Raw genomic sequence first — 22,788 nt, forward strand, 5'->3', positions numbered from 1 at the left:
GGGTCTTGCTCTGTGGCCCAGGCTGGGGTGCAGTGATACCATCATACTACTCTGCACCCTTGAACTCCAGGGCTCAAGTGATCCTCCAGCCTCAGCCTTCTTAGTAGCTGGGACTACAGGGATGCACCACTGTGCCTGACTAATTATTATTATTTTTTAAAATTTTTAGTAGAGGTGGGGTTTGGTGATGTTGCCCAGGCTGGCCCTGAACTCCTGAGCTCAAGTGATCCTCCCACTTTGGCCTCCCAGAGTGCTGGGATTACAGGCATGAGCCACTGAGCTCAGCCCAGGTAGATTTTTGTTTGAGACTTCCTTCTGCAAAAGGAGTGATATTTAAATTTCTCCCTTTACTTTTCCTCCATGTCCAATCCTTCAAGTGCATGCTTTCTCTAAATGTATGAAACCATCTATTTCTCTGTCTCCACTGCTATTGATTTTAGCCTAAGCCACCACCATCCCTTTTCCAGTCTACCCCACACAGCCTCTTAACCGGGTTCTCTGCTTACCATCCTGGCTGCTTGATGGTTTATTTTCCAGGAAAGCTGTCAGAATGAGCTTTTTAAATAATATAAACCAGATTATGCCTCAATTCTTGAAACACTGCAGTGGTTTCCAGTTGTATGTCGGCCAAGTACAAGCGCTTCTCTGTGGGATGGGAAGCCCTGTATGACCCAACCATGGCCTCATCTCAGCCTGTTCTCGGCATTTTACCATCAGCAGAGCTGGCTGGTCTCCTTAGCTCTTTTTCTGCTTCGAGGGTCTTTGCATCTCCTGCTCTTGCTAGAAAATTTCCACCCTACTCTGCAAGGGACTGAATTCTCTCATTCTTCAGGACTCAGTTTAAATATCTTTTACCAAGAGATGCTTTACCTACCACCAAGCCCTTCCTCACCAGTTACTCTTTCCCATCACTACTACTAAGTTAGCACCCAATCAACATCTGTAATATCATCTTCGTAAGTTTGTTTATTTGTGCATTTTCCACGTACCCTGCCAGCTTGAGCTCCAAGACATCAAAGACCCTGCCTGTACACACTGCCCCGTGGTATGCAGTGAAAGTCTCTTGCATGAACTAGTGCAAAAATTCATATGACGTTTTTGGTCAGAATTACTGCAGTTGCTCTTCTAAAGGATTGTTTATGTATTGAATTTCTGTATATTGAGTCATGTATTTTAAATTCCCTAGAAGGGCCTGTGATTTAAAGTCCTGATTCTGTAAAGCATATCATACTTCTCTTTGACACTATTTTACATTTTTATAATTTTTTTTTTGGAGTGAAGGACATCTTTTTGTAATAATATTTTAGTAGTTTTTTTTCTTAATTACAAAATTTAAAGCTCACCTGACTCAAGAGACTTTTAATTAGCCTCGATATTTGAAACTCCAAAATATGGGGATATTTTCTCTCTCTCTCTCTCTCTCTCTCTCTGTGTGTGTGTGTGTGTGTGTGTTTTAAAAATAAATTTTAAGCTGAAGTGTTGTCCTGTGGCCTGAAGTGTTTGGAGACTCTGAGACCTTGCCGATGATGCTTTCTCTTGTACAGAAGAGCAGATGTGTTTTTGATAAATGAGGCTCTCTTGCTTCTGTTACCTATTTACTAAATATAGAAAGAAAATTGCATACTGAATATCCCCTTAATGCTGTGATAAGGTTGCTGATTGAAATATCCGCATCAGGAAATGGAAGGCAAGCATGGACTCTCAAGGTAGTGTGATTCCACCCTCAGATAACTCCAAACTGTTGTAAACACTGAAGGCTGTCTGGAGTGTTCTGTTACCGAGGACCTGGCATTCAAGCGTACAGGAGAGAGTGACCTGAGGCCATTTCTGAGGTTATTTAAGGAGCAGGCTTTTCAGCGGTGGAAAGATTCCACAGAAAAACACAGATTGGTGAGGCATGCAAGGGCTTCCTGCCAGTTCCTTTGCCTGCAGATGGAGCCTTATGGCCTTTTAGTAGGCAAGGATTTTGATCAGTATTCTTCAGAAATATTTTGTCTTTAAATAATAGAATTTTAATGAAAAAATCCTCTCGGAAAAACCTCACTTGAAAATATGCTTATAAAGCAATATTAAAAGGTCAAAGTTTAGGCCAGGCATGGTAGCTCATGCTTGTAATCCCAGCACTTTGGGAGACCAAGGCCGGCCAGTCACCTGAGATTGGGAGTTCGAGACCAGCCTGACTAACATGGAGAAACCCTGTCTCTACTAAAAATACAAAATTAGCTGGGCATGGTGACACATGCCTGTAATCCCAGCTACTTGCGAGGCTGAGGAAGGAGAATCACTTGAACCTGGGAGGCAGAGGTTGCAGTGAGCCGAGATCGCGCTATTGCACTCCAGCCTGGGCAACAAGAGTGAAACTCCGTCTCAAAAAAAAAAAAGGTCAGAGTTTATTTTAATAATACGTACTGAGGCTCTTAAGTTTTTATTAGAAGTGGACAGGATATTTTGGCAAAAGTATTTTTAAACCTGGCTTCATAATGGAGGGCATCTAGTTCCGAATCTTGACCGTGCTGAAAAAGTTGTTTCTAGAGTAACTTCTTAATTCACTAGACGTCTGGAACTAGAGATCATTTATCTGCAAGTACTTGAAGGTTTTACATTGATTTCACACCTGGTTTAACTTTTTGTTTTCTCTTCATTTCTTCACCAGCACCACTCACAGTTTCCTTTTTGGAGCACTGGCTGAATTGCTGGACAATGCAAGGTAAGGTTTATCTCTGAACAAAGGTTATTGAGGGAATTTCATGACATAACTCTTGTCTAGTTACCTGTGAAGAAAAAAAGATCATGTCATATTTTCCCATCTGGAATGTTTTGTGATTGATTTCCTGTAAAATCAAGGTATTCTAGGAAAAAGGATAGTTGAAAGAAAGAATTATTCACCTTTGATTAATTTTTATGTATGATCAAACTTGAAGTCTGATTTTATGTTAATAACCATTTAATAGTACATATTCATTCAGTGTTTTTGAATTACATGTCAGCGTATGCTTGTCTTGAGAATTTACATATGGATTTGGGCGTTTATTGAAGTCTGCGTTGAATTTCATTGTACAGTTAAGAAAATAACTAACTGTTCTTGATCTCTTACTATGTATCAGACATACATAAACACTTTATATATGAGCATTATATCATGCATCCTTATGGCAACATGCTGAGATGGGAATTAATTTCCTAGTTCCACATATGTGGAAATTGATCCACTGAGAGATTAGATGTTTTATTCAAGGTCACATAACTTATATTTGGCAGAGCTAGCATTCAAATTTGGGCGATCTGTCTGCATGCGGAACCCCACTGCCACATTTTACTGTTTCCAATATAGGTATTGATGATGAAGGAACCCCTTAAACAGTTTTAAGTTCTATTCAGTAGTTTATTTGTGGGGCCTTGCAAGGTCTTTATTTATTTATTTATTTATTTATTTTAGTTAAATTGAATAGAGCATTTGACTTGATTTCTATTGGTATTCCGTATAATAGAAGACTTTTTCCTACCTTTTCCTGTGAAAGCAAAGTCCATCCTGGAAGTAGTATACAGCTGTTAGATCAAGGATCTCAGTAGGAGCCTAAATTCCCTGCCACAGGTTGACAGCAATATTTTAGCTTTTTTGCATGTGTTCTTCATTTTTTGCTTTAGATGGGAGATGCTCCTATTGAAAGTGTGACCACAAAGCGTAGTCAGTGAACCAATCATCCAGAAATTCCTGTCTGGCACTAAGTAGAAAGTTATTATCTCCTCCTTTTTGGAAGCTCTCTCTCTGTTGAACTGATGGAATCACAAAAAGGGAGAGAAGAGGAGAAAACGAATAAAGTCTGTTGTTCAGAGCCATGAACTCAGCTTGCAAGGAGCTAATAAGGATGGAGCCAAGACAGATGAACACTTCTGATTAGTTTCCCTAAAGGAGCTTAGTGTTGATACTGTTGCTTGTGTCCAAAGCTTGGAACCAGCAGGGTTCCTCCTGTGTCATTGGTCCTGCCTCCTACTGAATGGCCCACATTCAGCAACTTGACATCTGCAAGTCTGAAAGAACACATTTGTCTATTTTTGCAACTGTCTTTTCTCCTTTGAAGTTGTTTCTTTCATTCATTCAACAAAGGAGGACAAGTAAAATCAGAATGTGGAAGAAATAGAACAATGGAACCAGTTTACGTAGTAGAGGGTGATTGGGTGATTGGGAAAGAAAGATTGACTTCAGACACAGGGGACTGAAAGAAATGTGATCAATAAAGTAATCCTTAGAGCAGCATTTGTAAGCTGGCAGCCCCTTGACCAGGTCCAGCCTGTCTTATGTGTGTTTGGCTCATAGTGAAAGTTTGTACAGTGTTTATAAAAAAGGAAGGGAGGAAAAAGGAATTGTTTATAGGTTTAAGATGTTAGAGATACCAAATAAAAAATTTGGGCCCACTGCCTTCCTTGAAAGATTAGAAGTAGCAACCTCAAGGCCACATTCCTCCACGGGATCAGGGGCTGGAGAGGAGTAGCAGGTGCTCTCTTGGGACCAGCCCCTGCCTTCGCCTTTGCCCCACTTCCAGTTTTCCCCCATGGGCAGCCTCAACCCTTCAGTCCCTCTTTCTTCATGGACATTTGAGTTTTCCACCGCTGCTTAGATGCTAGTATTTGACATCAAAAGAAACTGTTTAACAGACTTACTCAAGATACTCAGTTGGTCTTCTGAAGGAGAGCTTTACGAAGTCCCCATGTTATTCTAAGAAATTATTTTATGTCATTGTATTCAACATTTTAACAATTTCCTGTAGTTTTAAAAATTAGAATGGAAAGATATTAAAAGAATATTGCATAGAGAGGAGAAGAATATGTGGTGATGTAGGAAGGATTTGTTAGGGCTGTCTTCCTAATGCAATAGCTCTTCAGAGAGGAAGTATCCTGGACTAAAGAACAATGATTATTATAAAATGTCTTAATATATGATAAAGGTGAGCTATTTTATGCCTTATTTCATGGAAATGCTACATGAAAAACTCTCTCTTTAAAAACTTTGATTTCAGTACAGTGGCGTTTATTAAGCATTTATTGTGTACATGGTACTTTGTGTAATGTATTATTATATGATGGAGATACTGATACCTATGTGTTATGGAACTATGGTAAGGATTAGAAGAGAATTTTCACAAATACATCGTTCAGTGCTTACTTGGCACATAGGAGGTGCTCAGGAAATGGCAGTGGTGACTCTGGAGTGTTATACAGGGAGGGCTGAGAAGCAGCAATTGGCTAGAGGAAGAAGCTATATGGGACTAACTTCTAGGCTTGTGGAGCGAGTACAGTGTACCTTCTCAGATTTGTTTGGGCTAGTTTTGGGTTCATAACTGATGGAAACTGAGAGAGACTCAGGTTTCCTCACCAGAGTTATGTGGTTGCTATTGTTGCACTGAGCTTCCTTGTAGACTCACTCCTTCCTCAGCATACCTTCTTCCTCATCAGCGAAGACTTCCTTGCCTTCCTCCTTTCTCTCACATCCACGATATTGAAGCCACAGTCTTCCGGCCTCTTCTCCTTTCCTATTAAAAATTTTACTTTTGAAAGTAATTGTAAAAAAATACAAAAATAATAACTGTGAATTTTAGAAAATGGAGAAATTATTTAAAAAAAAACTATTCTACATCAGTATTCTCATCACCTTAGAAGAGGGATCAGCATCCTTTTCTGTAAAAGACTGGATGGTAAATATTTTCACCTCTATTGGATATAGGGTCTCCTTTAAAACTACTCAACTCTGCCATTGTAGTGCGGAGGCAACCTTAGGTACTATGAAATGAATGGGCATGATTGTGTTCCAATAACACTTTATTTGCGAGCAGCTGATGGGCCATTTTGATCCATGGGCTATAGTTTTCCAAGCTCTAACATAGAGAAAACTCCTATTCACATTTGGATGTCTTTCTTTTCATATATGTTCTTTAAAATGTCTTCTTACAGTGCCTAGTAATTCGATTTTTCTTTTTTTTTGTTTTGAACTAAAATATGAAAAACATTCCATGACTTCTGGATTATTTGCCAGTCAGCTTTGTTTTTTTTTTTTTTTTTAAATTTTAAACATTTTGTTAGTTTTTTGTGTAATTTTCACTTAATTACGTCTCTTTTTTCATATGTCTGAGTTGCAGTCTTTTGAATATTCTAAATTATGACTCAAAATCACAGGTCTTATGATATAATAGCACAGTTGAATATTTTATAAATTGATTTTGAAGTAATTTAAGTGAATTTTTGTATTGTTTGATATCTGACAATAAATAGGTTATACCTCATGTAACAGCAGTTCATTTCATTTAAAGCAATAATATTTTCATATTGTTTCCAGAGATGCAGGGGCTGCAAGACTTGATGTGTTTTCAGGTGAGCAGATTTTCTTTTTTCTTTTATTTTCTTCTAATGGAAAGCCATAGTTATTTAGCTTGTATTTTATTTCACGAAATAAAAGCACATTCTATAGAATTTTAATGTAATCTGAGTGCTTTGTGAGTACAGTGACCCTGTGGGTAGCCAGGGTGAGGAAAGTGTGCTCTGAGAGTCCAATTGTTTGTGTGCTAAAGGACCCATTTACAAAATTAGATCTTCCAGAGTTTTGTGAAGGTATCAGAGTGATTTGGAGCACTCCATTTACCTGCCATGAGAAATAGTTTTATTTTAAAAAGCATATTAACTTAATGGTTTTTCATAATGAAGCATACATCATTCCCAACTTATTAGTTTTAAAGTGTGTAAGTGCATGTGCAGTATGAGGGCTAGAAAATCCAAACCAAACCTGTTTTCTTTGCTGACTTTATTTGTAGTCATCAAGTATTTATTGCTCTCATTAGTTATGTCATTAGACTATGATGCTAATGAAATTAGGTTCTGTGATCCAGCTCTGTGGGTAACACTACGTAGAGAAATGCCCAGGAAGTCACGCTGCATTCCTACCATATGTCTGTCAGCTCTTCTGCAATAGTGGCTGTTGTTCACAGGTGATAGGATATGGTCCATGATCTAAATCCGTATCTCTGTGTAAAAAGCACCTCAGTTAACTGAGTGTTCTGAGCCAGAGGAGAGCTTATGCTTCATGAAAGAGATCGTCATGGACCTCTTGAGATAACTGGGGAAACAATAAATGACACTCTTCATCTCCTTCTCCTCTCCAGGTCCTAAAAAACTTGAGAAATAAAAAAAGAGTCAGCTTTTATTGCTGATAAAGGTTAGGCTGGAGTATGTAGCTTAGTGTGAGAGAGCACACGGACTTACAGAGCAGACCCCGGGATCACGTGGTCTCACTGGCCTAGTGGAGTCGGGCTTCCCCTGAAACTCCTCTGCCCTGGGACAAGGGATCAGGACTCATCCTCTCCACAGGCAGCTCTCTCCAAGAGGAAAATGCAGGGTCAGAACTGAGCCTCCCCAGTTTATTCTTCTCTAAGCGACCAGTAGGTGAGTGAACTCACCTCTACCAGGGAAAAGTGAGTGAGGGCACAGAATAGGGCCTCTCTGGTGAGAAAAAGTCATCTTCCCTTCCATATCCAATTATATTGAGTAAAATAGGATGAACACTCTGGCGTAGGAGAGACTTAAAGTATGGTGGGAACACAGAGAAAGAAGAAATTATGCCTCATATTAAGGGGCTAGGGCTTGAAATATGGATGTGATTTTTGTCAGATACTCCAGGAAGAAAAGAATATTCCTGTCTAAATAATAATTATGAGAAAACAAATGAAGGTAGACTAGTTCAAAGATTCATTAACTTATTCAGTAATAATTTGTTGTCTATTATTCAAGGTACTGGGGATAGTGCACTCAGCAAAATGTTGAGGTCTGTGTTCCCCTGGAACATGTATCCTAATGGGGAGAGAGAGACAATACAGAAATGAACAAATATGTAATATACCAGGCAACGACAAGGGCTAAAAGGGAAAACAAAAAAGCAGGACAAGAGAACAGAGAGTGATGGAAGGGGTATACAGTTTTTCACATGGTGGTCTAAGAAGGTTTCTTTAAATAGCTCACATACCAGCAAAGACCTGAATGATATGAGGGAGGGAGACACACAGATTCCTGGAGAAAAAGCGCTTGGCGAACAATGCTGAGGCTCAGTTGATTCACTCTGAGTGTCAGAACCAAATGAACGAGCATCTTCAATACCATTCTAAGGTTATTCTGCAGTCAGTGGACCATGAAGAACTTGGAGCAGTGTCGGTTTTCTATGTAGACATGTGCTCTTCTCTTTTTTAAAGAAAAATACTCATTCCAGGAATACCTTACAAGATAGTCTGGAGAAGGATGAAAGCAAGGATAGCAGGGAGGTATGGCTATGGGAATTACCTAGGCAAGATTTCATGAGAATTATAGTAGAGCGATAGTACTAGAAATGGAGGAGGAGGAACAGATGTAAGCTGCATTTCATGCAGAGCACATGCACGGTTGATGGAGAGTTCAGAAGACTTATCCATAGTCACAAAATACAGCAAATGTCATCAGAATTCACACATTCTATTCTTTGGGGTTTGTAACTGGACACCAGCAGGGAATGATTATTTCACCCTACTTTCCCTAAATACTTGGCATCATCATAAACAAGCAATATAAGATCTTGACCAATTTGAGATAAAAGTGGCACTTCTTTTTTTTTTTTTTGAGATGGAGTTTCACTCTGTTGCCCAGGCTAGAGTACAGTGGCACCATCTTGGCTCACTGCAACCTCTGCTTCCCAGGTTCAAGCAACTCTCCTGCTTCAGCCTTTCGAGTAGCTGAGATTACAGGCATGTACCACCACGCCTGGCTAACTTTTGTATTTTTATTAGTGACTGAGTTTCACTGTGTTGGCCAGGCTGGTCTGGAACTCCTGACCTCTATTGATCATCCGCCCACCTCGGCCTCCCAAAGTGCTGGGATTACAGGCATGAGCCACCGCTCCTGGCCGGCACTTGTTTCTTTTTTGTGTTTATGTATATATTGTGAAAAACTGTTCAGTTTGGTTTAAAATTACCTAATCTTAGTTTAGGGACATGGATGAACCTGGAAACCATCATTCTCAGCAAACTGACACAAGAACAGAAAATCAAACACCGCATGTTCTCACTCATAGGTGGGTGTTGAACAATGAGAACACATGGACACAGGGAGGACAGCATCACATGCTGGGGTCTGTCAGGGGGGAAATAGGGGAGGGACAGTGGGGGATGGGGAATTGGGGAGAGATAGCGTGGAGAGAAATGCCAGATATAGGTGATGGGGAGGAAGACAGCAAATGTGTACCTATGCAAGTCTTGCATGTTCTTCACATGTACCCCAAAACCTAAAATGCAATAAAAATAAATAAATAAAATCCAAGGGTGGCGACCAGATGCCAACATATTAAAGTACCATTTCCAACAACGGATTAAAAAAAGAAATCTTGGTACAATTATTATGTGTCAATTAAAATAAAACTTAAGAAAACTTGTACCACTTGAAGATAAATGCAAAGCGTTTCCACTCAAACTCCCCAAAGAAAGGAGACTGTGGTATAGTGTTGAACAAAGGCCACTTATATCTGTGATCCTAGATAGTCCTCTCCCACATTTACTCTGGGCTTTGCCATGGGACTTGCTTTGGCCAACGGGACAATGGTAAGAATGACACAAATGAAGACCCAGAATGCACTTGCATGTTGAGGCTTGCCTTTTCTTGCTGCCTTGGAGACTCTAAGGCTGTTATCATGAGAATAAGCCTGGGCTAGGCTGGTGGAGACATGTGGTTCAGTCACTCCTGCCCTCTCACCAACTGCCAGCACCAAACACTTCACATGTGAATGATTCCACCAGGTGAACCAGCTTTGGGCCAATCCACCAGCTGGCTGAAAAAGTATACGTGAGCCCAGGCAAGCCCAAAAGAAAAGCCAACTGAGCCCAGCCCAAATTGCCAGCTGACAGAATCACCACCTAATAAATTATTATTGATCTAAAAAAAAAATTACCTAATCATGTTATAACATGTTTTATTGAGGCAAGCCATCATATGGCTGTCAACCTAGCCCAAACTGATTTTCTAAAAAAAAGGCAGTTAAAAAAGTCAGGGACTATGCTTATGTATCAATACATAGAATTAGTCTCAAGATACAAAGTTCATCTAGGATTGGACTATTTTTCAGTTTATTTACTGTGGCCTTGAATTATTGTCAATCTTAAATTTCTGCCTAGTAATTTGAAGGCTATAACATTCAAATGAAATATGTTTCACCGTGGTATTTTATATGTTCGTGTGTATTAGTTCCAGTAAACATGGATATGCATTCAGTACCTATATTTTAGTGCTTACTAAATGCCAGGCACCAGGCTAGGTGCTGGGTTTACACTCTTAAGGAACTGACATTCTAGTGTGGAGCCCGTGAGAAATGTAATGTGTAGCTGTATTTTGGTGGGTAGAGGGCCCGTAGCTTTCCTCATATCTGTGAGGTAACTGTGTTCCAAAAAAGTGTAGGAACCACTGAAAGACAAATAGATATATGAACAGGTATTTTAATACACTACAAAGGTGGGAAAACAGAGATAAAAGGGACATTAATTATGGGCACTAAGGACATGGAAGGATTAGAAAAGGCTTCCTAAAAGAAGTCTTATATGAACTAATTGAAAGAGAAAATAGGCACTGGTCTGGTGAGTGAAGCATGGAAAGGATGGAAGGGCATTATGTACAGCAACTGGAATATGGAGAGAATGTAGAAAAAAATGTTGGAGACGTTAAAGATTCATTCAAGGGGAGTATTTGTGTGGGAGTGGAAGGTGGCAGCATGGGTAGGTGAGGGGAGGACAAGAGATGGATTTGGAGAATTATCCAGAGGGCCAGGTCATGGAGGGCAAACAAGATTTGTTAGGTGGTTGGCTTTTATCCTGAGAGCAGTGGGAAGCCATGGAGAGGCTTTAAGCAGGAGAGCAGTGAAATGCACCGCTGATAGAGGGCTAGATGCACCCTTTGACTGTAGGGAGAGCAAGAAGGTAGGGAGCTGTTGTGATCCAGAAGAGAGATGGTGGTTTCCTGAAATAAGGCAGTATACTGGGGAAAGGGAAAGTGGTTAAACAGGAGATTCATTCAGGCAGTGAAGCTGAGAGGACTAGATAGTTGCCCGTGTGTGGGGTGAGGAGATGAAGAATGTAATGGTGATCCTGAGGTGTTGACTTGGACAACTGAAGCCAAGGGGCAGGGTGCTGCCATTTATTGAACAGGAAACAAGGAGGAGGAGAAAGTCTAATGTGGGAGGAGGTGTTTGATTTGTATTAGACATGCATAATTAACAGGTGATAAAATATACCTGAAATTCATAGTGTTAAGGAATTGAAATAAGGCCAGCTTTCAGAGTGGATAATGGGGAGTATTAAATTTTTGGGCTATACTTGTTTGTCTTTAATTCCTAATAGGGATTCACAAAAAAGGGAGGTACTGTAGCATATGTCTGCTAGGAATCTTGGGTCTTTCCCAGCCGTTTACTGAAGGAATGTCTTTCTCTCTGCAAGCTCCGTCCATGAGAAATATATACCAAGAAGTGCAAACTCAGCTGTGGCTACTATGCAAAGCTGCCCAAGGCTGAACCTGGTTTTGCATCAGGTGGTTCCCAATCCTGGATGAACATTAGAATAAACGAGGGGGATTTTAGAAGAAAATACCAATTTCTGAACCCTATCCAAGATCAGTTACATTAGAATATCTGTAGTTGATTTCAATGTGTAACCACGATTGAGCGTTACTGCCTTTATTCAGAGAGCTCAACAGAGTTGGAGTTCCCTCATTGAACAGTGAAGAAATGTCTGCCCTAGAGGGAGGACTGAACAGAATAAATACCTTAAAGGGGGAGGGGACAGATGTCCTGGCACAGAAGTTAAGGTAAGCAGACCAGAGGACTAGGCAGAGAGAAAGAACTGGGAAAATGAAATGGTAGGTTAGATCCTAAAAGTTTACAAAGAAGTAAATTAGAGGAGGGGGGATTAGAAGTGGGCACATGACCATAAAATTATAAACCCAGAAAGATTGAGTATGTTTTATAAGTATGTATTCATGTGCTCTCTTGAAACTTACTTTTTAAAATATCACTTCTAGGTGTTTTTTTTTTTTTTTTTTTTTTGAGACAAGGCCTCTTTCTCTGTTGCCCAGGCTGGAGTGCAGTGGAATGGAGTTCATAGCTCACTGTAAACTCGAAGTCCTGGACTCAAGTGATGTCATTGCTCCAGCCTCCCAAGTAGGCAGGATTATAGGCATGCACCACCTTGCCTTTGCCTGGCTATTTTTTTATATTTAATTTTTAGTGGCCATAGAGTCTCACCATATTGCCCAGGCTGGTCTTGAATTCCTGGCGTCAAGCCATTCTCCCTACTTGGCCTCCCAAAGTGCTGGGATTACAGACATGAGCTACCACGTCTAGTCTCTAGCTGAATTTTGAACAGAGAAGTTGACTTAATAAAAGTGCTGGAAAGAAAGTATATCAGTGATTGCCTGAGGGTAAGGTGAGGGTGATGGGACACGGAAGAGGCCGAAGGGAGGGTTTACGAAGGGTCAGGAGGAAACATTTGAGGTGTGGATATATTCACTGCTGTGATTGTGGTTATGATTTCCCATGTGTGTGTATGTGTACATGTTAAAATTTGTCAAATTGTGTACTTTAAACGTGCAGTTTATTGTGCATAAATTATTCCTGAATAACACTGTCATTTAAGAGAGAGAAATGTGCTAGAACTCCTATGTCCAACTGCTGAAATTATTGTCAGGGCCAGTTTACAAACTGGGCACTAAAATTAGTCTCATTAGTTTTAGTCACACCTTTAACCTTACTTATTTATTTATTTATTTTAGACATGAAGTCTTACTACCTTGGCCAGCCTGGTCTTGAACTCCTGGCCTCAAGTGATCCTCTTGCCCTCAAGTGATCCTCTTGCCTTAGCCTCCCAAAGTTCTGGGATTACAGGCATGAGTCACCATACCCAGCCTACCTCCAACATTTTTGTAAACCAAAGATTAATATTATGTAATTTAATGATGTCTTTAAATCATCAAAATTGATTTTAAATAACTTAACCATTTTCAAAAATTAAATGTGTCTTCAAGAGGCAAATATTTGCTCCTATTAAGAAACACTCACGGGCCGGGCGTGGTGGCTCACGCCTGTAATCCAAGCACTTTGGAGGCCAAGGCGGGCGGATCACCTGAGGTCGGGAGTTCAAGGCCAACATGGTGAAACCCCACCTTTAAAAAAAAAAAAAAAAGAAACACTCACAAATGGCTCTTATGGGAATTAACTTCTTAGAAGGGAGCCTGATGGATTTAATAAGAATGGCCTAGATTTCTTTTATAATTACGCTTTGGTGGAAAGGCACAAAGGTTGGTCAGTTTGACAGAGGGGTCCTGGGGTCACTTCACCATTAACCTTTTTCCCTTCCCACAGAGAGGAAATGCCTGAAGTTTAAAGGACTGGTCCAGTTCCAGAGCAGAATATGTCCTGTGGTATACATAATTTTTTCACATGTAGATGTTTTATGTTAATTTAAAGCCTTTATGTTGCATGATTATTTTTCCCCTGCAGTTTCTTGTGAAGCTGTAGCCAAGACTCCACTCTGGGCTCCATCTTTGTGCCATAACTCTGTCACTCTGCGGCTACATTGGTGGAAGATGAATAATTATTCTAGCAGCATGACTTTCTGACTAACAAATTAAGCCCGATATTTATTAGTAATAACTGCTTTCTCTTACAGTGGATAATGAAAAACTGCAGGGTGGATTCATGTTGTGTTTCCTGGATGATGGATGTGGCATGAGCCCTGGTAAGTTAATTGTCGGGATACCTAAGTGGCTGTTTAATGAAACAGTCTGAAAACCTACAAAATAAATAAAAATAAATTGAGCTATCTATTCAAAAACAGGTATGAAGCTATTAAGGAAAAACTTATTGTTGAACTTTTTAGGTTTACCTATCCCAGCTGGCAGAGTAAATTTATTGTAACCATCTAAAGCAAGACAAAAAGTAAATGTACATAAATATTGTCAGAAAAATGAAAGGCAAATGTTACTGATTGTAAGAAATAGGCATCTGGGAATGAATGGAAGACAAACAGTCACTGAGTGGACTCCAAGACTGTTTTTTAGCTCATCCTTTAGGTATTGCTTGTGAGAGCCCCAGGCAGTTTCTTGTACCTTTAGGCTATTTTTAATTTTGCTTAACCTTGAGGTAGAGATTACCTCTTCTTGTTTTTAGCCTTGTTTTTTCCTCTGCATTTTGAAAGATTTAGTTGCTTCAAATGAATGTTCCCATCATAATGAACGCATCTACAATAGATCTCATGACTTATCTTTGTGTATTCAAGGTTAGCACAAAGCCAGCAACATTATGGGTACACAGTGTCTGTGTGCTGTGAAAGTGAAATGTTATTCCATCTGAGGGCATTGGGCTGTTTTAGATATTGTATTCCTGAATTCTTTCAACACTGTGTGTTCCACAAGCTGGGGTTTTTGACCACTAGATTTAAAAAATGATGAGAGAGTTCAAGTAATATGGAACGGCCATGGTGAGTTCCATAACCAAGGAAAGCATGCATCGATATGCTCAGTTATTGATTTGCTGATAGAAGCTGAGAATTTGAAGTACAGCAAATGTCTTCTTTCAGCTCTGAAGTTTCTTCTTGGTCTGAATAGTTGAAGAGTGTTTATTAACAAGTTTAGAAGGACTGTTTCACCAGTTTTGTTCTGACTTTGGGTAATTTTGATTTTTCCAGTTCATTTTAATTGAAGGTGTTCTTGGTCTTTTAGTGTTTAACTAAACGAGAAAGAAGAGTTTGTAACAACAACAAAAACCCACGCTGAAAAAAGTAATTTTTCACTTCTAGCCTGAATATTAAGTTCATTTTTTTAAGTTCCTAAAATAAATGACAGAATGTATGTGATATATTCTAAGGGAATTTCTTATGAAAAGAAGCAACTCTTTTTATATGGGTCATGAACAAAATGTTTGAAACACAGACAAATGACGAATATTCAGACCTTCAGAAGAAACTCAACGCTTTAGCTACATAGTAGCATCAAGTAGTAATAAAGATGAAGGAAGATGACTAAAAGTTGAATCTATCCCTTGTTCAAACGGAGCTAGATCAATCTTGACCTATAGAAAATGACTACAGTACTTTCTGGGTTTTTAAAAAAAATCTCTAGTCTTGCTCCTTTATAGTCCATTCCCCACGTAGCATCCTGAGTGGTTTTCTTTCTTTTAATGTTCATTTTATCGTATCATTTTCCTGCTGAAAACTCTCAGTGGTTTTCCATTACTTGATAAAATTTGTGCTCTCAGCATTGCTTCCAAGGCCTTATATTATTTGGCCCTGTGCGCCCCTTCGGCCTTTTCTTATTCTTCCCACTTCCTCACTTAGGACACTGTACGCACACGCGGCTAGCCCCTCATCATTGGAATCCATCTCATGTTAACCATCTGCCAGTGGCCTTCCCTGATCATTCCTCCTGCAGGCGACATTCCTGTTAATTCTCTATCGCCTTATCCTGGTTTTGTTTTCTTCACTTAATACTCTCAGTCAGAAATGATCTTAGTTTAATTTCAATCTGTTTCTCTTACCAAGACATAATGTTGTCCAAGGCAGGAGCTATGCTGGCCTGTTGAGTGTTTTATTCCTATGCTCAGAACCTGGCAACCATGCATGTGCATTCACATACTGTATAATGAACACATGGGATTTGGTTCAGAGCGATACCGTGTCAGTACCAAGACTTTGGGTTATGATCCTAGCTGTACCGTCTGTCAGCTCTGTGACCTTGAGCAGTTTTCTTAAACTCCTTAGACTTACATTTGCTCATCTGTGACATGCAGGTCATAATAATAATACCACCTTTCTTGTTTTGTTTTAAATATTAAGCTGTGCATGTAAGTTTATAACATAGTACCTAGCATGTACTAAACAAATAATAGGCTGGGCGTGGTGGTTCACACCTGTAATCCCAGCAGTTTGGGAGGCTGAGGTGGGCAGATCACAAGGTTAGGAGTTCGAGACCATCCTGGCCAACATGGTGAAACCCCATCTCTACTAAAATACACAAAAAAAAATAATTAGTTGAGCATGGTGGTGCGTGCCTATAGTCCCAGCTACTCAGGAGGCTGAGGCAGGGAAATTGCTCGAACCTGGGAGGTGGAGGTTGCAGTGATCTGAGATCGGGCCACTGCATTACAGCCTGGCGACAGAGCGAGACTTCATCTAAAACAAAACAAAACAAAAAACAAAAAACCAATACATGTTAGCTAACATTGTCATTATGGATATCCTCACCTAATGCCTAATCCCTCCTAAGAACACATCATAGAAAGTCCAGTTAGTTTCAGAGAAGCAGAGTATTTGGTGGCTTTTACATACCTCATACCATGTGCCACTGAACTATAGCATGTCTGTACCCAGACTGACACAGGGTCCTCAGGACAATTCTACAGCATGTATTCAGGTAGACCATCAAGAAAAACATTCTTGGTCCTGGAGGATGGTATTAATATATTCTGAAGTCCAAAGGATTACTCTCCGGAATTCCAGAATACCTGGAGAGGTCAGGAGAATGACTTGGAAAGTCCCTCCCAGGAAGTATCAGAGCAGAAGCCATCCTGTCCCTCTTAGTCTCATGTGGGCCTGGTTAAGGGCTAAATTTGTGGGGAAATTACTAGTGGTACAAATAATTATAACACTTATAATTTGTTAGCACCCAGCAAGTGCCAAGTTTTGCATTCGGAATTTCACAAATACATCATCTCCATTAATTTATTTCATTTATCTTCGTCAGCAACACCATGATAAAAGTATTAAGTAGTTCCCTCTTACAGACTTTTAAACTCTATCTAAGGTCACATGATTAGGTCTGTCTCATCTCCTTTAGTATCCAATTGTTTCTCAGTATCTGTAGGGTATAGATTCCAGGACCTTTCTAGGATACTAACAGCTGTGGATGACGAAGTCCATGAAAGAAAGTGGCGCAGTATTTCCATGTAACACCTATACATCCTTCTGTATACTTTAAATCTTCTCTAGATTCCTTATAATACCCAATGCAGTATAAATGCTATTAGTTGTTACACTTTGTTGTTTAGAAAATAGTGACCCCCGCAAAAAAAAAAAAAAAAAAAAAAAAAAATTCTGTACATGGTCAGTCCAGGTGCAATTTATTTTTTTCCTGAATATTTTTGGTCCAACATTAGTTGAGTCCATGAATGTGGAGCCCGCAGTACCTTGGGCTGACTGTAATACCGTTAAGACCTTTGTCAGAGACTATGGATCCTGATGAAAATCCTTGTCTCTGGGCTGACCCAAGAGCTATGGATTTGCCCTGATGTTCTGAGGACATGTGAGGTCCTGACAACTGGGCCTTAGGCCAGTATCAGAGTCTTCCTAACCACCTTAAAAGTCACTGTCAATTACAGAGGAAGCTTCAGATATCATTTACTTTGGAAGATCCAAAAAACGGCTGTCAACCTTGAAGTTCATTGGGCAATACGGCAATGCTCTTAAAAGGTAAGCATTTTTTTCCCCCTTAAGACATACATTATTGGTATTGGGAATACTGTTTAGTTAAAGCAACTTACACAGAATGATGTAGGCATGTGAAGCTTTAAAAAGAATATAAACTTGAGTCAGGGTGTGACCTACTACTTTGTTTTGGAATTTCCATATCCATAACTGACTTTTTTTTTTTTTTTGAGACAGTCTCACTCTGTCACCCAGGCTGGAGTGCAATGATGTGATCTCGGCTCACTGCCATCTTGGCCTTCCAGGTTCAAGAGCCTCTGCTGCCTCAGCCTCCTGAGCAGCTGGGATTACAGATGCGAGCCACCATGCCCAGCTAATTTTTGTATTTTTGTAGAGACAGGGTTTCACTGTGTTGGCCAGGCTGGCCTTGAACTCCTGACCTCAAGTAATCTCCCTGCCTCTGCCTCCAAAAGTGCTGAGGTTACAGGCATGAACCACTGCACCTGGCCCATAACTGACTTCTATCTTTATAACATTTTAAAAGTTAATTCTCCCATGTAATAAGATAAATCCTTTTTCAGGGATTCCTGAAGTAGTACCCCTAGACTTTAGGGCTTTGTTTCATCTCTCTGTTCTGTTGTTTCTCAAAGCATACTTTAACCTAGGTGCTGGGCCTGCAGCTCATTTTTTTAGTATACTGCGTTGAAAGGTGAGGACATGAGGCTCACTTGTGTGGCTCCTGCCTGAGATAGATGATTGTTCTTTTGAGCCCTGAATGGACCCTTTCCCCAGCAGCCAAATCTCAAGCAAGAGTATGGGACTGGCTTAGCTCAAATTCTTCTACTTTACTTAAAAAAAACATTTGTACCCTCTTAATGACGGGTCAGCAAAACAGAATGTTGGAAAGAACATCTTGACAGTACATAGTGGTAACAGCCTGCCTGTTCTTCCTTTTCAGTATTTGAGATTTAAAACATGATGTTCTTCCTTTTTAATATAGTGGGTCCATGAGAATTGGAAAAGACTTTATTCTTTTTACGAAGAAGGAAGAAACGATGACCTGTGTATTTTTTTCTCAGACGTTCTGTGAAGAAGAAGGTCTTAGTGAGGTAAGAGTTGAGGCTTTCCTTCTGCTCCCATAACAATGGCATTGCTTTCATTTACCCTCTCAGAAGGTGAAGTCTTGTCATGGGTTCTTTCTGATATGATTTAGAAACTTAGGAATATGTTTGGGAAATGCAGAGAAGGTATTTAGACATTCTGGGGACATCAAAGGCCTATCCTCGTGACTCTTTCCTGAAAACATTTTCATTATCCATGTGCTCAAATCTCCCAAAATAAGAGGCTCCCTTAGGCATGATGAGCTTTTTAGAAGAAACCTGTGAAATCTTTCCATCATATGTGCCATAAATGGATTGTCATTTTAAAAATAAATGAAATATTGGAGTCAAAGATTTGGAATACAAAATGTAAAGAAATTGAATGCAAAATGGACTTAAAACTGTAACTCTGGTGACCATAATTTCAACTCCTTTAGCTGATCCAGAAGCATTCTGTTAATTATAAGTGCCTGAGTTTTATTATTATGACTGTCAGTTATGATTACATACAACAAATGCATGTTGAGGAACTACTCTCTGCCTAGTACTGGATAGACTCTATGGAAGGTGGAAAAGAAGCAGAAGATCATATGGCCATCTCAGAGTTTTCAGCTTTATCACAAAATAAGGTAGACATATATGAATTGGATTTAAAAAATGACAGTATTTAAAAACAATGCTCCTCAATGAGTCTGTGTGTCAGCCTTTAGCAGATTATCAAAAGCAATGATATGGATGGAGAGATTAGAGGGCCTCGAGTGGCCAATGAGGGTTTTATGGAGAGAGTACAACTTGTAGCTGGAAAAGCTGGTACTGTGGAGTAATGGCCCTAACAAGTCTCAGACCTGGAGATGCATGTGGAGTTTGGATGGACGGTGTGGTGCTGTGGACTGCCGGTGGGTGGGGCTGGGTGACAGGAGCAGTCTGCAGGCAAAAAAGGAGTCAGCCATGTGGGAGCCTGATCTGAGGAAAAACGATGCTTTAAGCATTGATGTTGCATATTACGTGTGTAAAGGGCTTGGAAAATTGGGCTAACCCTTAATTACAGCTTTCTTAAAATGGGCCACCCCCCTTTTTTTAAAAAAAAACTAAAGACAGCAACCACTTCCCATTTCTACTTCCACAGAGACAACCTCTTGCAACAATATTAACAAGTTTTATCTGGGCACGGTGTAGTACCTCTGTAGTCCCAGTTAACCTGGGACACTGAAGAGGGAGGATCACTTGAGCCTAGTAGTTTGAGCCCAGCCTGAGCAACATACTGAGACCCTGTCTCAAAAAATGCAAAATAAAAAAGCCTGTTCTTTTGACATTTACCTGCATGTCTCTAAATAGCATGCTTGTATTGCCACTTCTTGATTTTATGTAGGCATTATCTATTAACCTCCCACTTTAAAAGAGGATTTACCTACCCTTTTTCTTGGCTTTTATCATATAATCAATCTTCTTATCTCCCATTCTCAACATCGCTTTAATTTTAGTTATGGCAATATTCAGTATTTACTTTATAAGACTTTATAAACACTGTTCAAATTATACCAAGTCATAACCTATTATTTTTCCTTTTAATGTACAACTTATTTCCCCTAAAATTAATAATTGACTGCTTAGATTTTTATGTGTATTACTACCTCTGAATATTTGCTTGGTTTTCTGTGTTCATGTCACTGTGCTAACCCCAGTCTCAAAATGCTGTCTTTTTGGTCCCTTCATCCCAAAGTTTGCCCGGGGCCTTTTCCTGTACCGCAGCTCACACTCCTGCCTCCATGGCGGTGTTCAGCTGCTGTCCTGGGATCTGCCCTTGCCATCATCCTGGTGATTCCCTTTCCCTCTCTTCTGTGTCAGCTCTCAGATTCTAGATCTCATGTCTTCTTCTGTAGCTTGCTGCTGCTTCTTGGTACAGCATGTTCTCCAGTGACTTCTTGAGCAAGGGAACACAGGGGACAAAATATTTGGAGACCTCACATGCATTACAAGGTTTTTGTTCTACCCTAACACTTCATGATAGTTGGGCTTGGTATTATTTCTAGGTTGGAATTTCTTTCCCTTCACGATTTCTTTCTTTCTTTTTTTGAGACGGAGTTTTCGCTCTTGTTACCCAGGCTGGAGTGCAATGGCGCGATCTCGGCTCACCGCAACCTCCGCCTCCTGGGTTCAAGCAATTCTCCTGCCTCAGCCTCCTGAGTAGCTGGGACTACAGGCACGCGCCACCATGCCCAGCTAATTTTTTGTAGTTTTAGTAGAGACGGGGTTTCACCATGTTGACCAGGATGGTCTCGATCTCTTGACCTCATGATCCACCCGCCTCGGCCTCCCAAAGTGCTGGGATTACAGGCTTGAGCCACCGCGCCCGGCTCCCTTCACGATTTCTAAGGTTTTGCTCCATTATCTAGTTTCTAGTGTTGTTATTGAGAAGTCTCAAGCCATTTAATTGCTTAATCTTTTATGTGACCCATTCGTTTTCTATTTTTTTTTTTTTTTAAACTTTACTGTTTGAAGATCAAAATAATCTTCTTTGTCCCAGTATTCTGATTTCAATGTTTTGCCTTTGCCTGGTCTATTTACATCCACTGTGCTGGTCACTTGTTGGGTCTTTTTGATTCAGAAACTCATATTCTTCAATTCTGGGATAGTTTCTTGTAATATCTGATGATTTTCTTCTATTCATATTCTCCTTTTTATCTTTTTGTAACTCCTGTTTTTTAGCTATTAGATTCTGGAAATGGTTCTCTAATTTTCTTAGCCTTTCTTTCCTGTTTTTATATTTTTGTTATTTTTTTTCTGGAAGATTTTCTAACATTTGTTTTTGAACCCTTTTGTTACCAGAAAGGGGTATCCAGACCCCAAGAGAGAGTTCTTGGACCTCATGCAAGAAAGAATTCAAGGCGAGTTCATAGAGTGAAGTGAAAGCAAGTTTATTAAGAAAAAAGTAAAGGAATAAAAGAATGACTACTCCTTAGGCAGAACAGCAGCCTCGGCTGCTCAACTGAGTATACCTGTAGTTACTTTTTGATTATATGCTCAACAAGGGGCTGATTATTCATTAGTTTTCCAGGAAAGGGGTGGGCAAGTCCAGGAACTGAGGTTTCCTCCCATTTTTAGATCATATAGGGCAACTTCCTGACGTTGCCATGGCACTTGTAAACTGTCATGGCACTGGTGAGAGTGCCTTTTAGCATGCTGATATGTTATAATTAGCATATAGTGAATAGTGAGGATGACCAGAGATCACTTTCATCACCATCTTGGTTTTGGTGGGATTTGACCAGCTTCTTTGTGAAGCTGGATCAGTAGGGTCTTTGTTACCTGTATCTTGTGCCCACTTCCAATCTCATCCTGTGACTAGGAATGCCTACCATGGAAATGCAGCCTGGTAGCTCTCAGCCTTATTTGACCCAGCCCCTGTTCAAGATGGAGTCACTCTGATTCAAAGGCCCCTGACACTTTCACTGATTTTTTTTTTCTGTAATCATAATCTTAATTTCTAAGACATCTTTCTTATTCTCTGAATGTTTCTTTTTCAAGGATATCTCATTTCTGTTTCATGGATTCAGTATTTTCTTGTATAACTCTGAAGATATTAACAATAATTGATTTTTGCCCTGTTGAAATTTTCATCTTTTTTTATGGTTTCTGTTTTCACTGAGTTGCTTTGTTTATGATCGTTTGTTCTCTATTATCATATAAGAGGCTTTTCTTAGATGGCCATTAATTCTGAATATGTTAAAGATTAGTCCAATAAAATGCTGAGTGTGAGCTCTGAGAGTGTGAGTGGGGCTTAGCTGCTGTGACTGTCACAATAATGTGATCTAACTGAGCCTTTTTATTGGGGAATCCTTAATATAATTGTCTTTGTGTCTTCCTTTCTGGGTTGGTCAGATTTTTATAAGAAAGACTTCTAGTCTTCTGCCTATAGGCCTGTCAGCTTCTAGGAGACAAATGGGAGTCGAGATCTGAGGTTCTCAGCATCTGCAAAGTATACTTTCACTCGGTCCATCTAATCTCAGCAAGGTGCCCAACAGCAGTGTCTGGCATGTCTTCCAGTCTAGAAATCAATTTCTCTTTCCAGAAAATAAATATCCAGACCCTGGGAGTTGGAGACGAGCTGTTGTCAGATGGGGATCTAGATGTTACTTCTGGTTCTTCTTTCAACACCAACTCTAGAGTTAACGCTTGCCATCAGTCCCTGAGCCTTTCACTGTAGGAATTCTGAATTGCAAATCAGGCTG

At 39.9% G+C, this 22,788-nt stretch overlaps 1 protein-coding gene across 1 annotated transcript in view; it reads left to right on the top strand.

Annotated features, from left to right (window-relative positions):
• Nucleotides 1-22,788, top strand: part of MORC1 (MORC family CW-type zinc finger 1) — a 167,758-nt gene that overhangs the window by 2,255 nt on the left and 142,715 nt on the right. Inside the window, 6 exon segments of the mRNA XM_032298919.1 lie at nucleotides 2,654-2,707; nucleotides 11,728-11,850; nucleotides 13,265-13,338; nucleotides 13,710-13,778; nucleotides 17,414-17,504; nucleotides 18,460-18,568. Of these exon segments, the coding sequence (XP_032154810.1) occupies nucleotides 2,654-2,707; nucleotides 11,728-11,850; nucleotides 13,265-13,338; nucleotides 13,710-13,778; nucleotides 17,414-17,504; nucleotides 18,460-18,568 (520 nt within the window).

The sequence above is a fragment of the Sapajus apella genome, unplaced genomic scaffold (assembly GCF_009761245.1).
Source record: "Sapajus apella isolate SASKATOON/1434 unplaced genomic scaffold, GSC_monkey_1.0 scaffold40, whole genome shotgun sequence".
Taxonomy (NCBI): domain Eukaryota; kingdom Metazoa; phylum Chordata; class Mammalia; order Primates; family Cebidae; genus Sapajus; species Sapajus apella.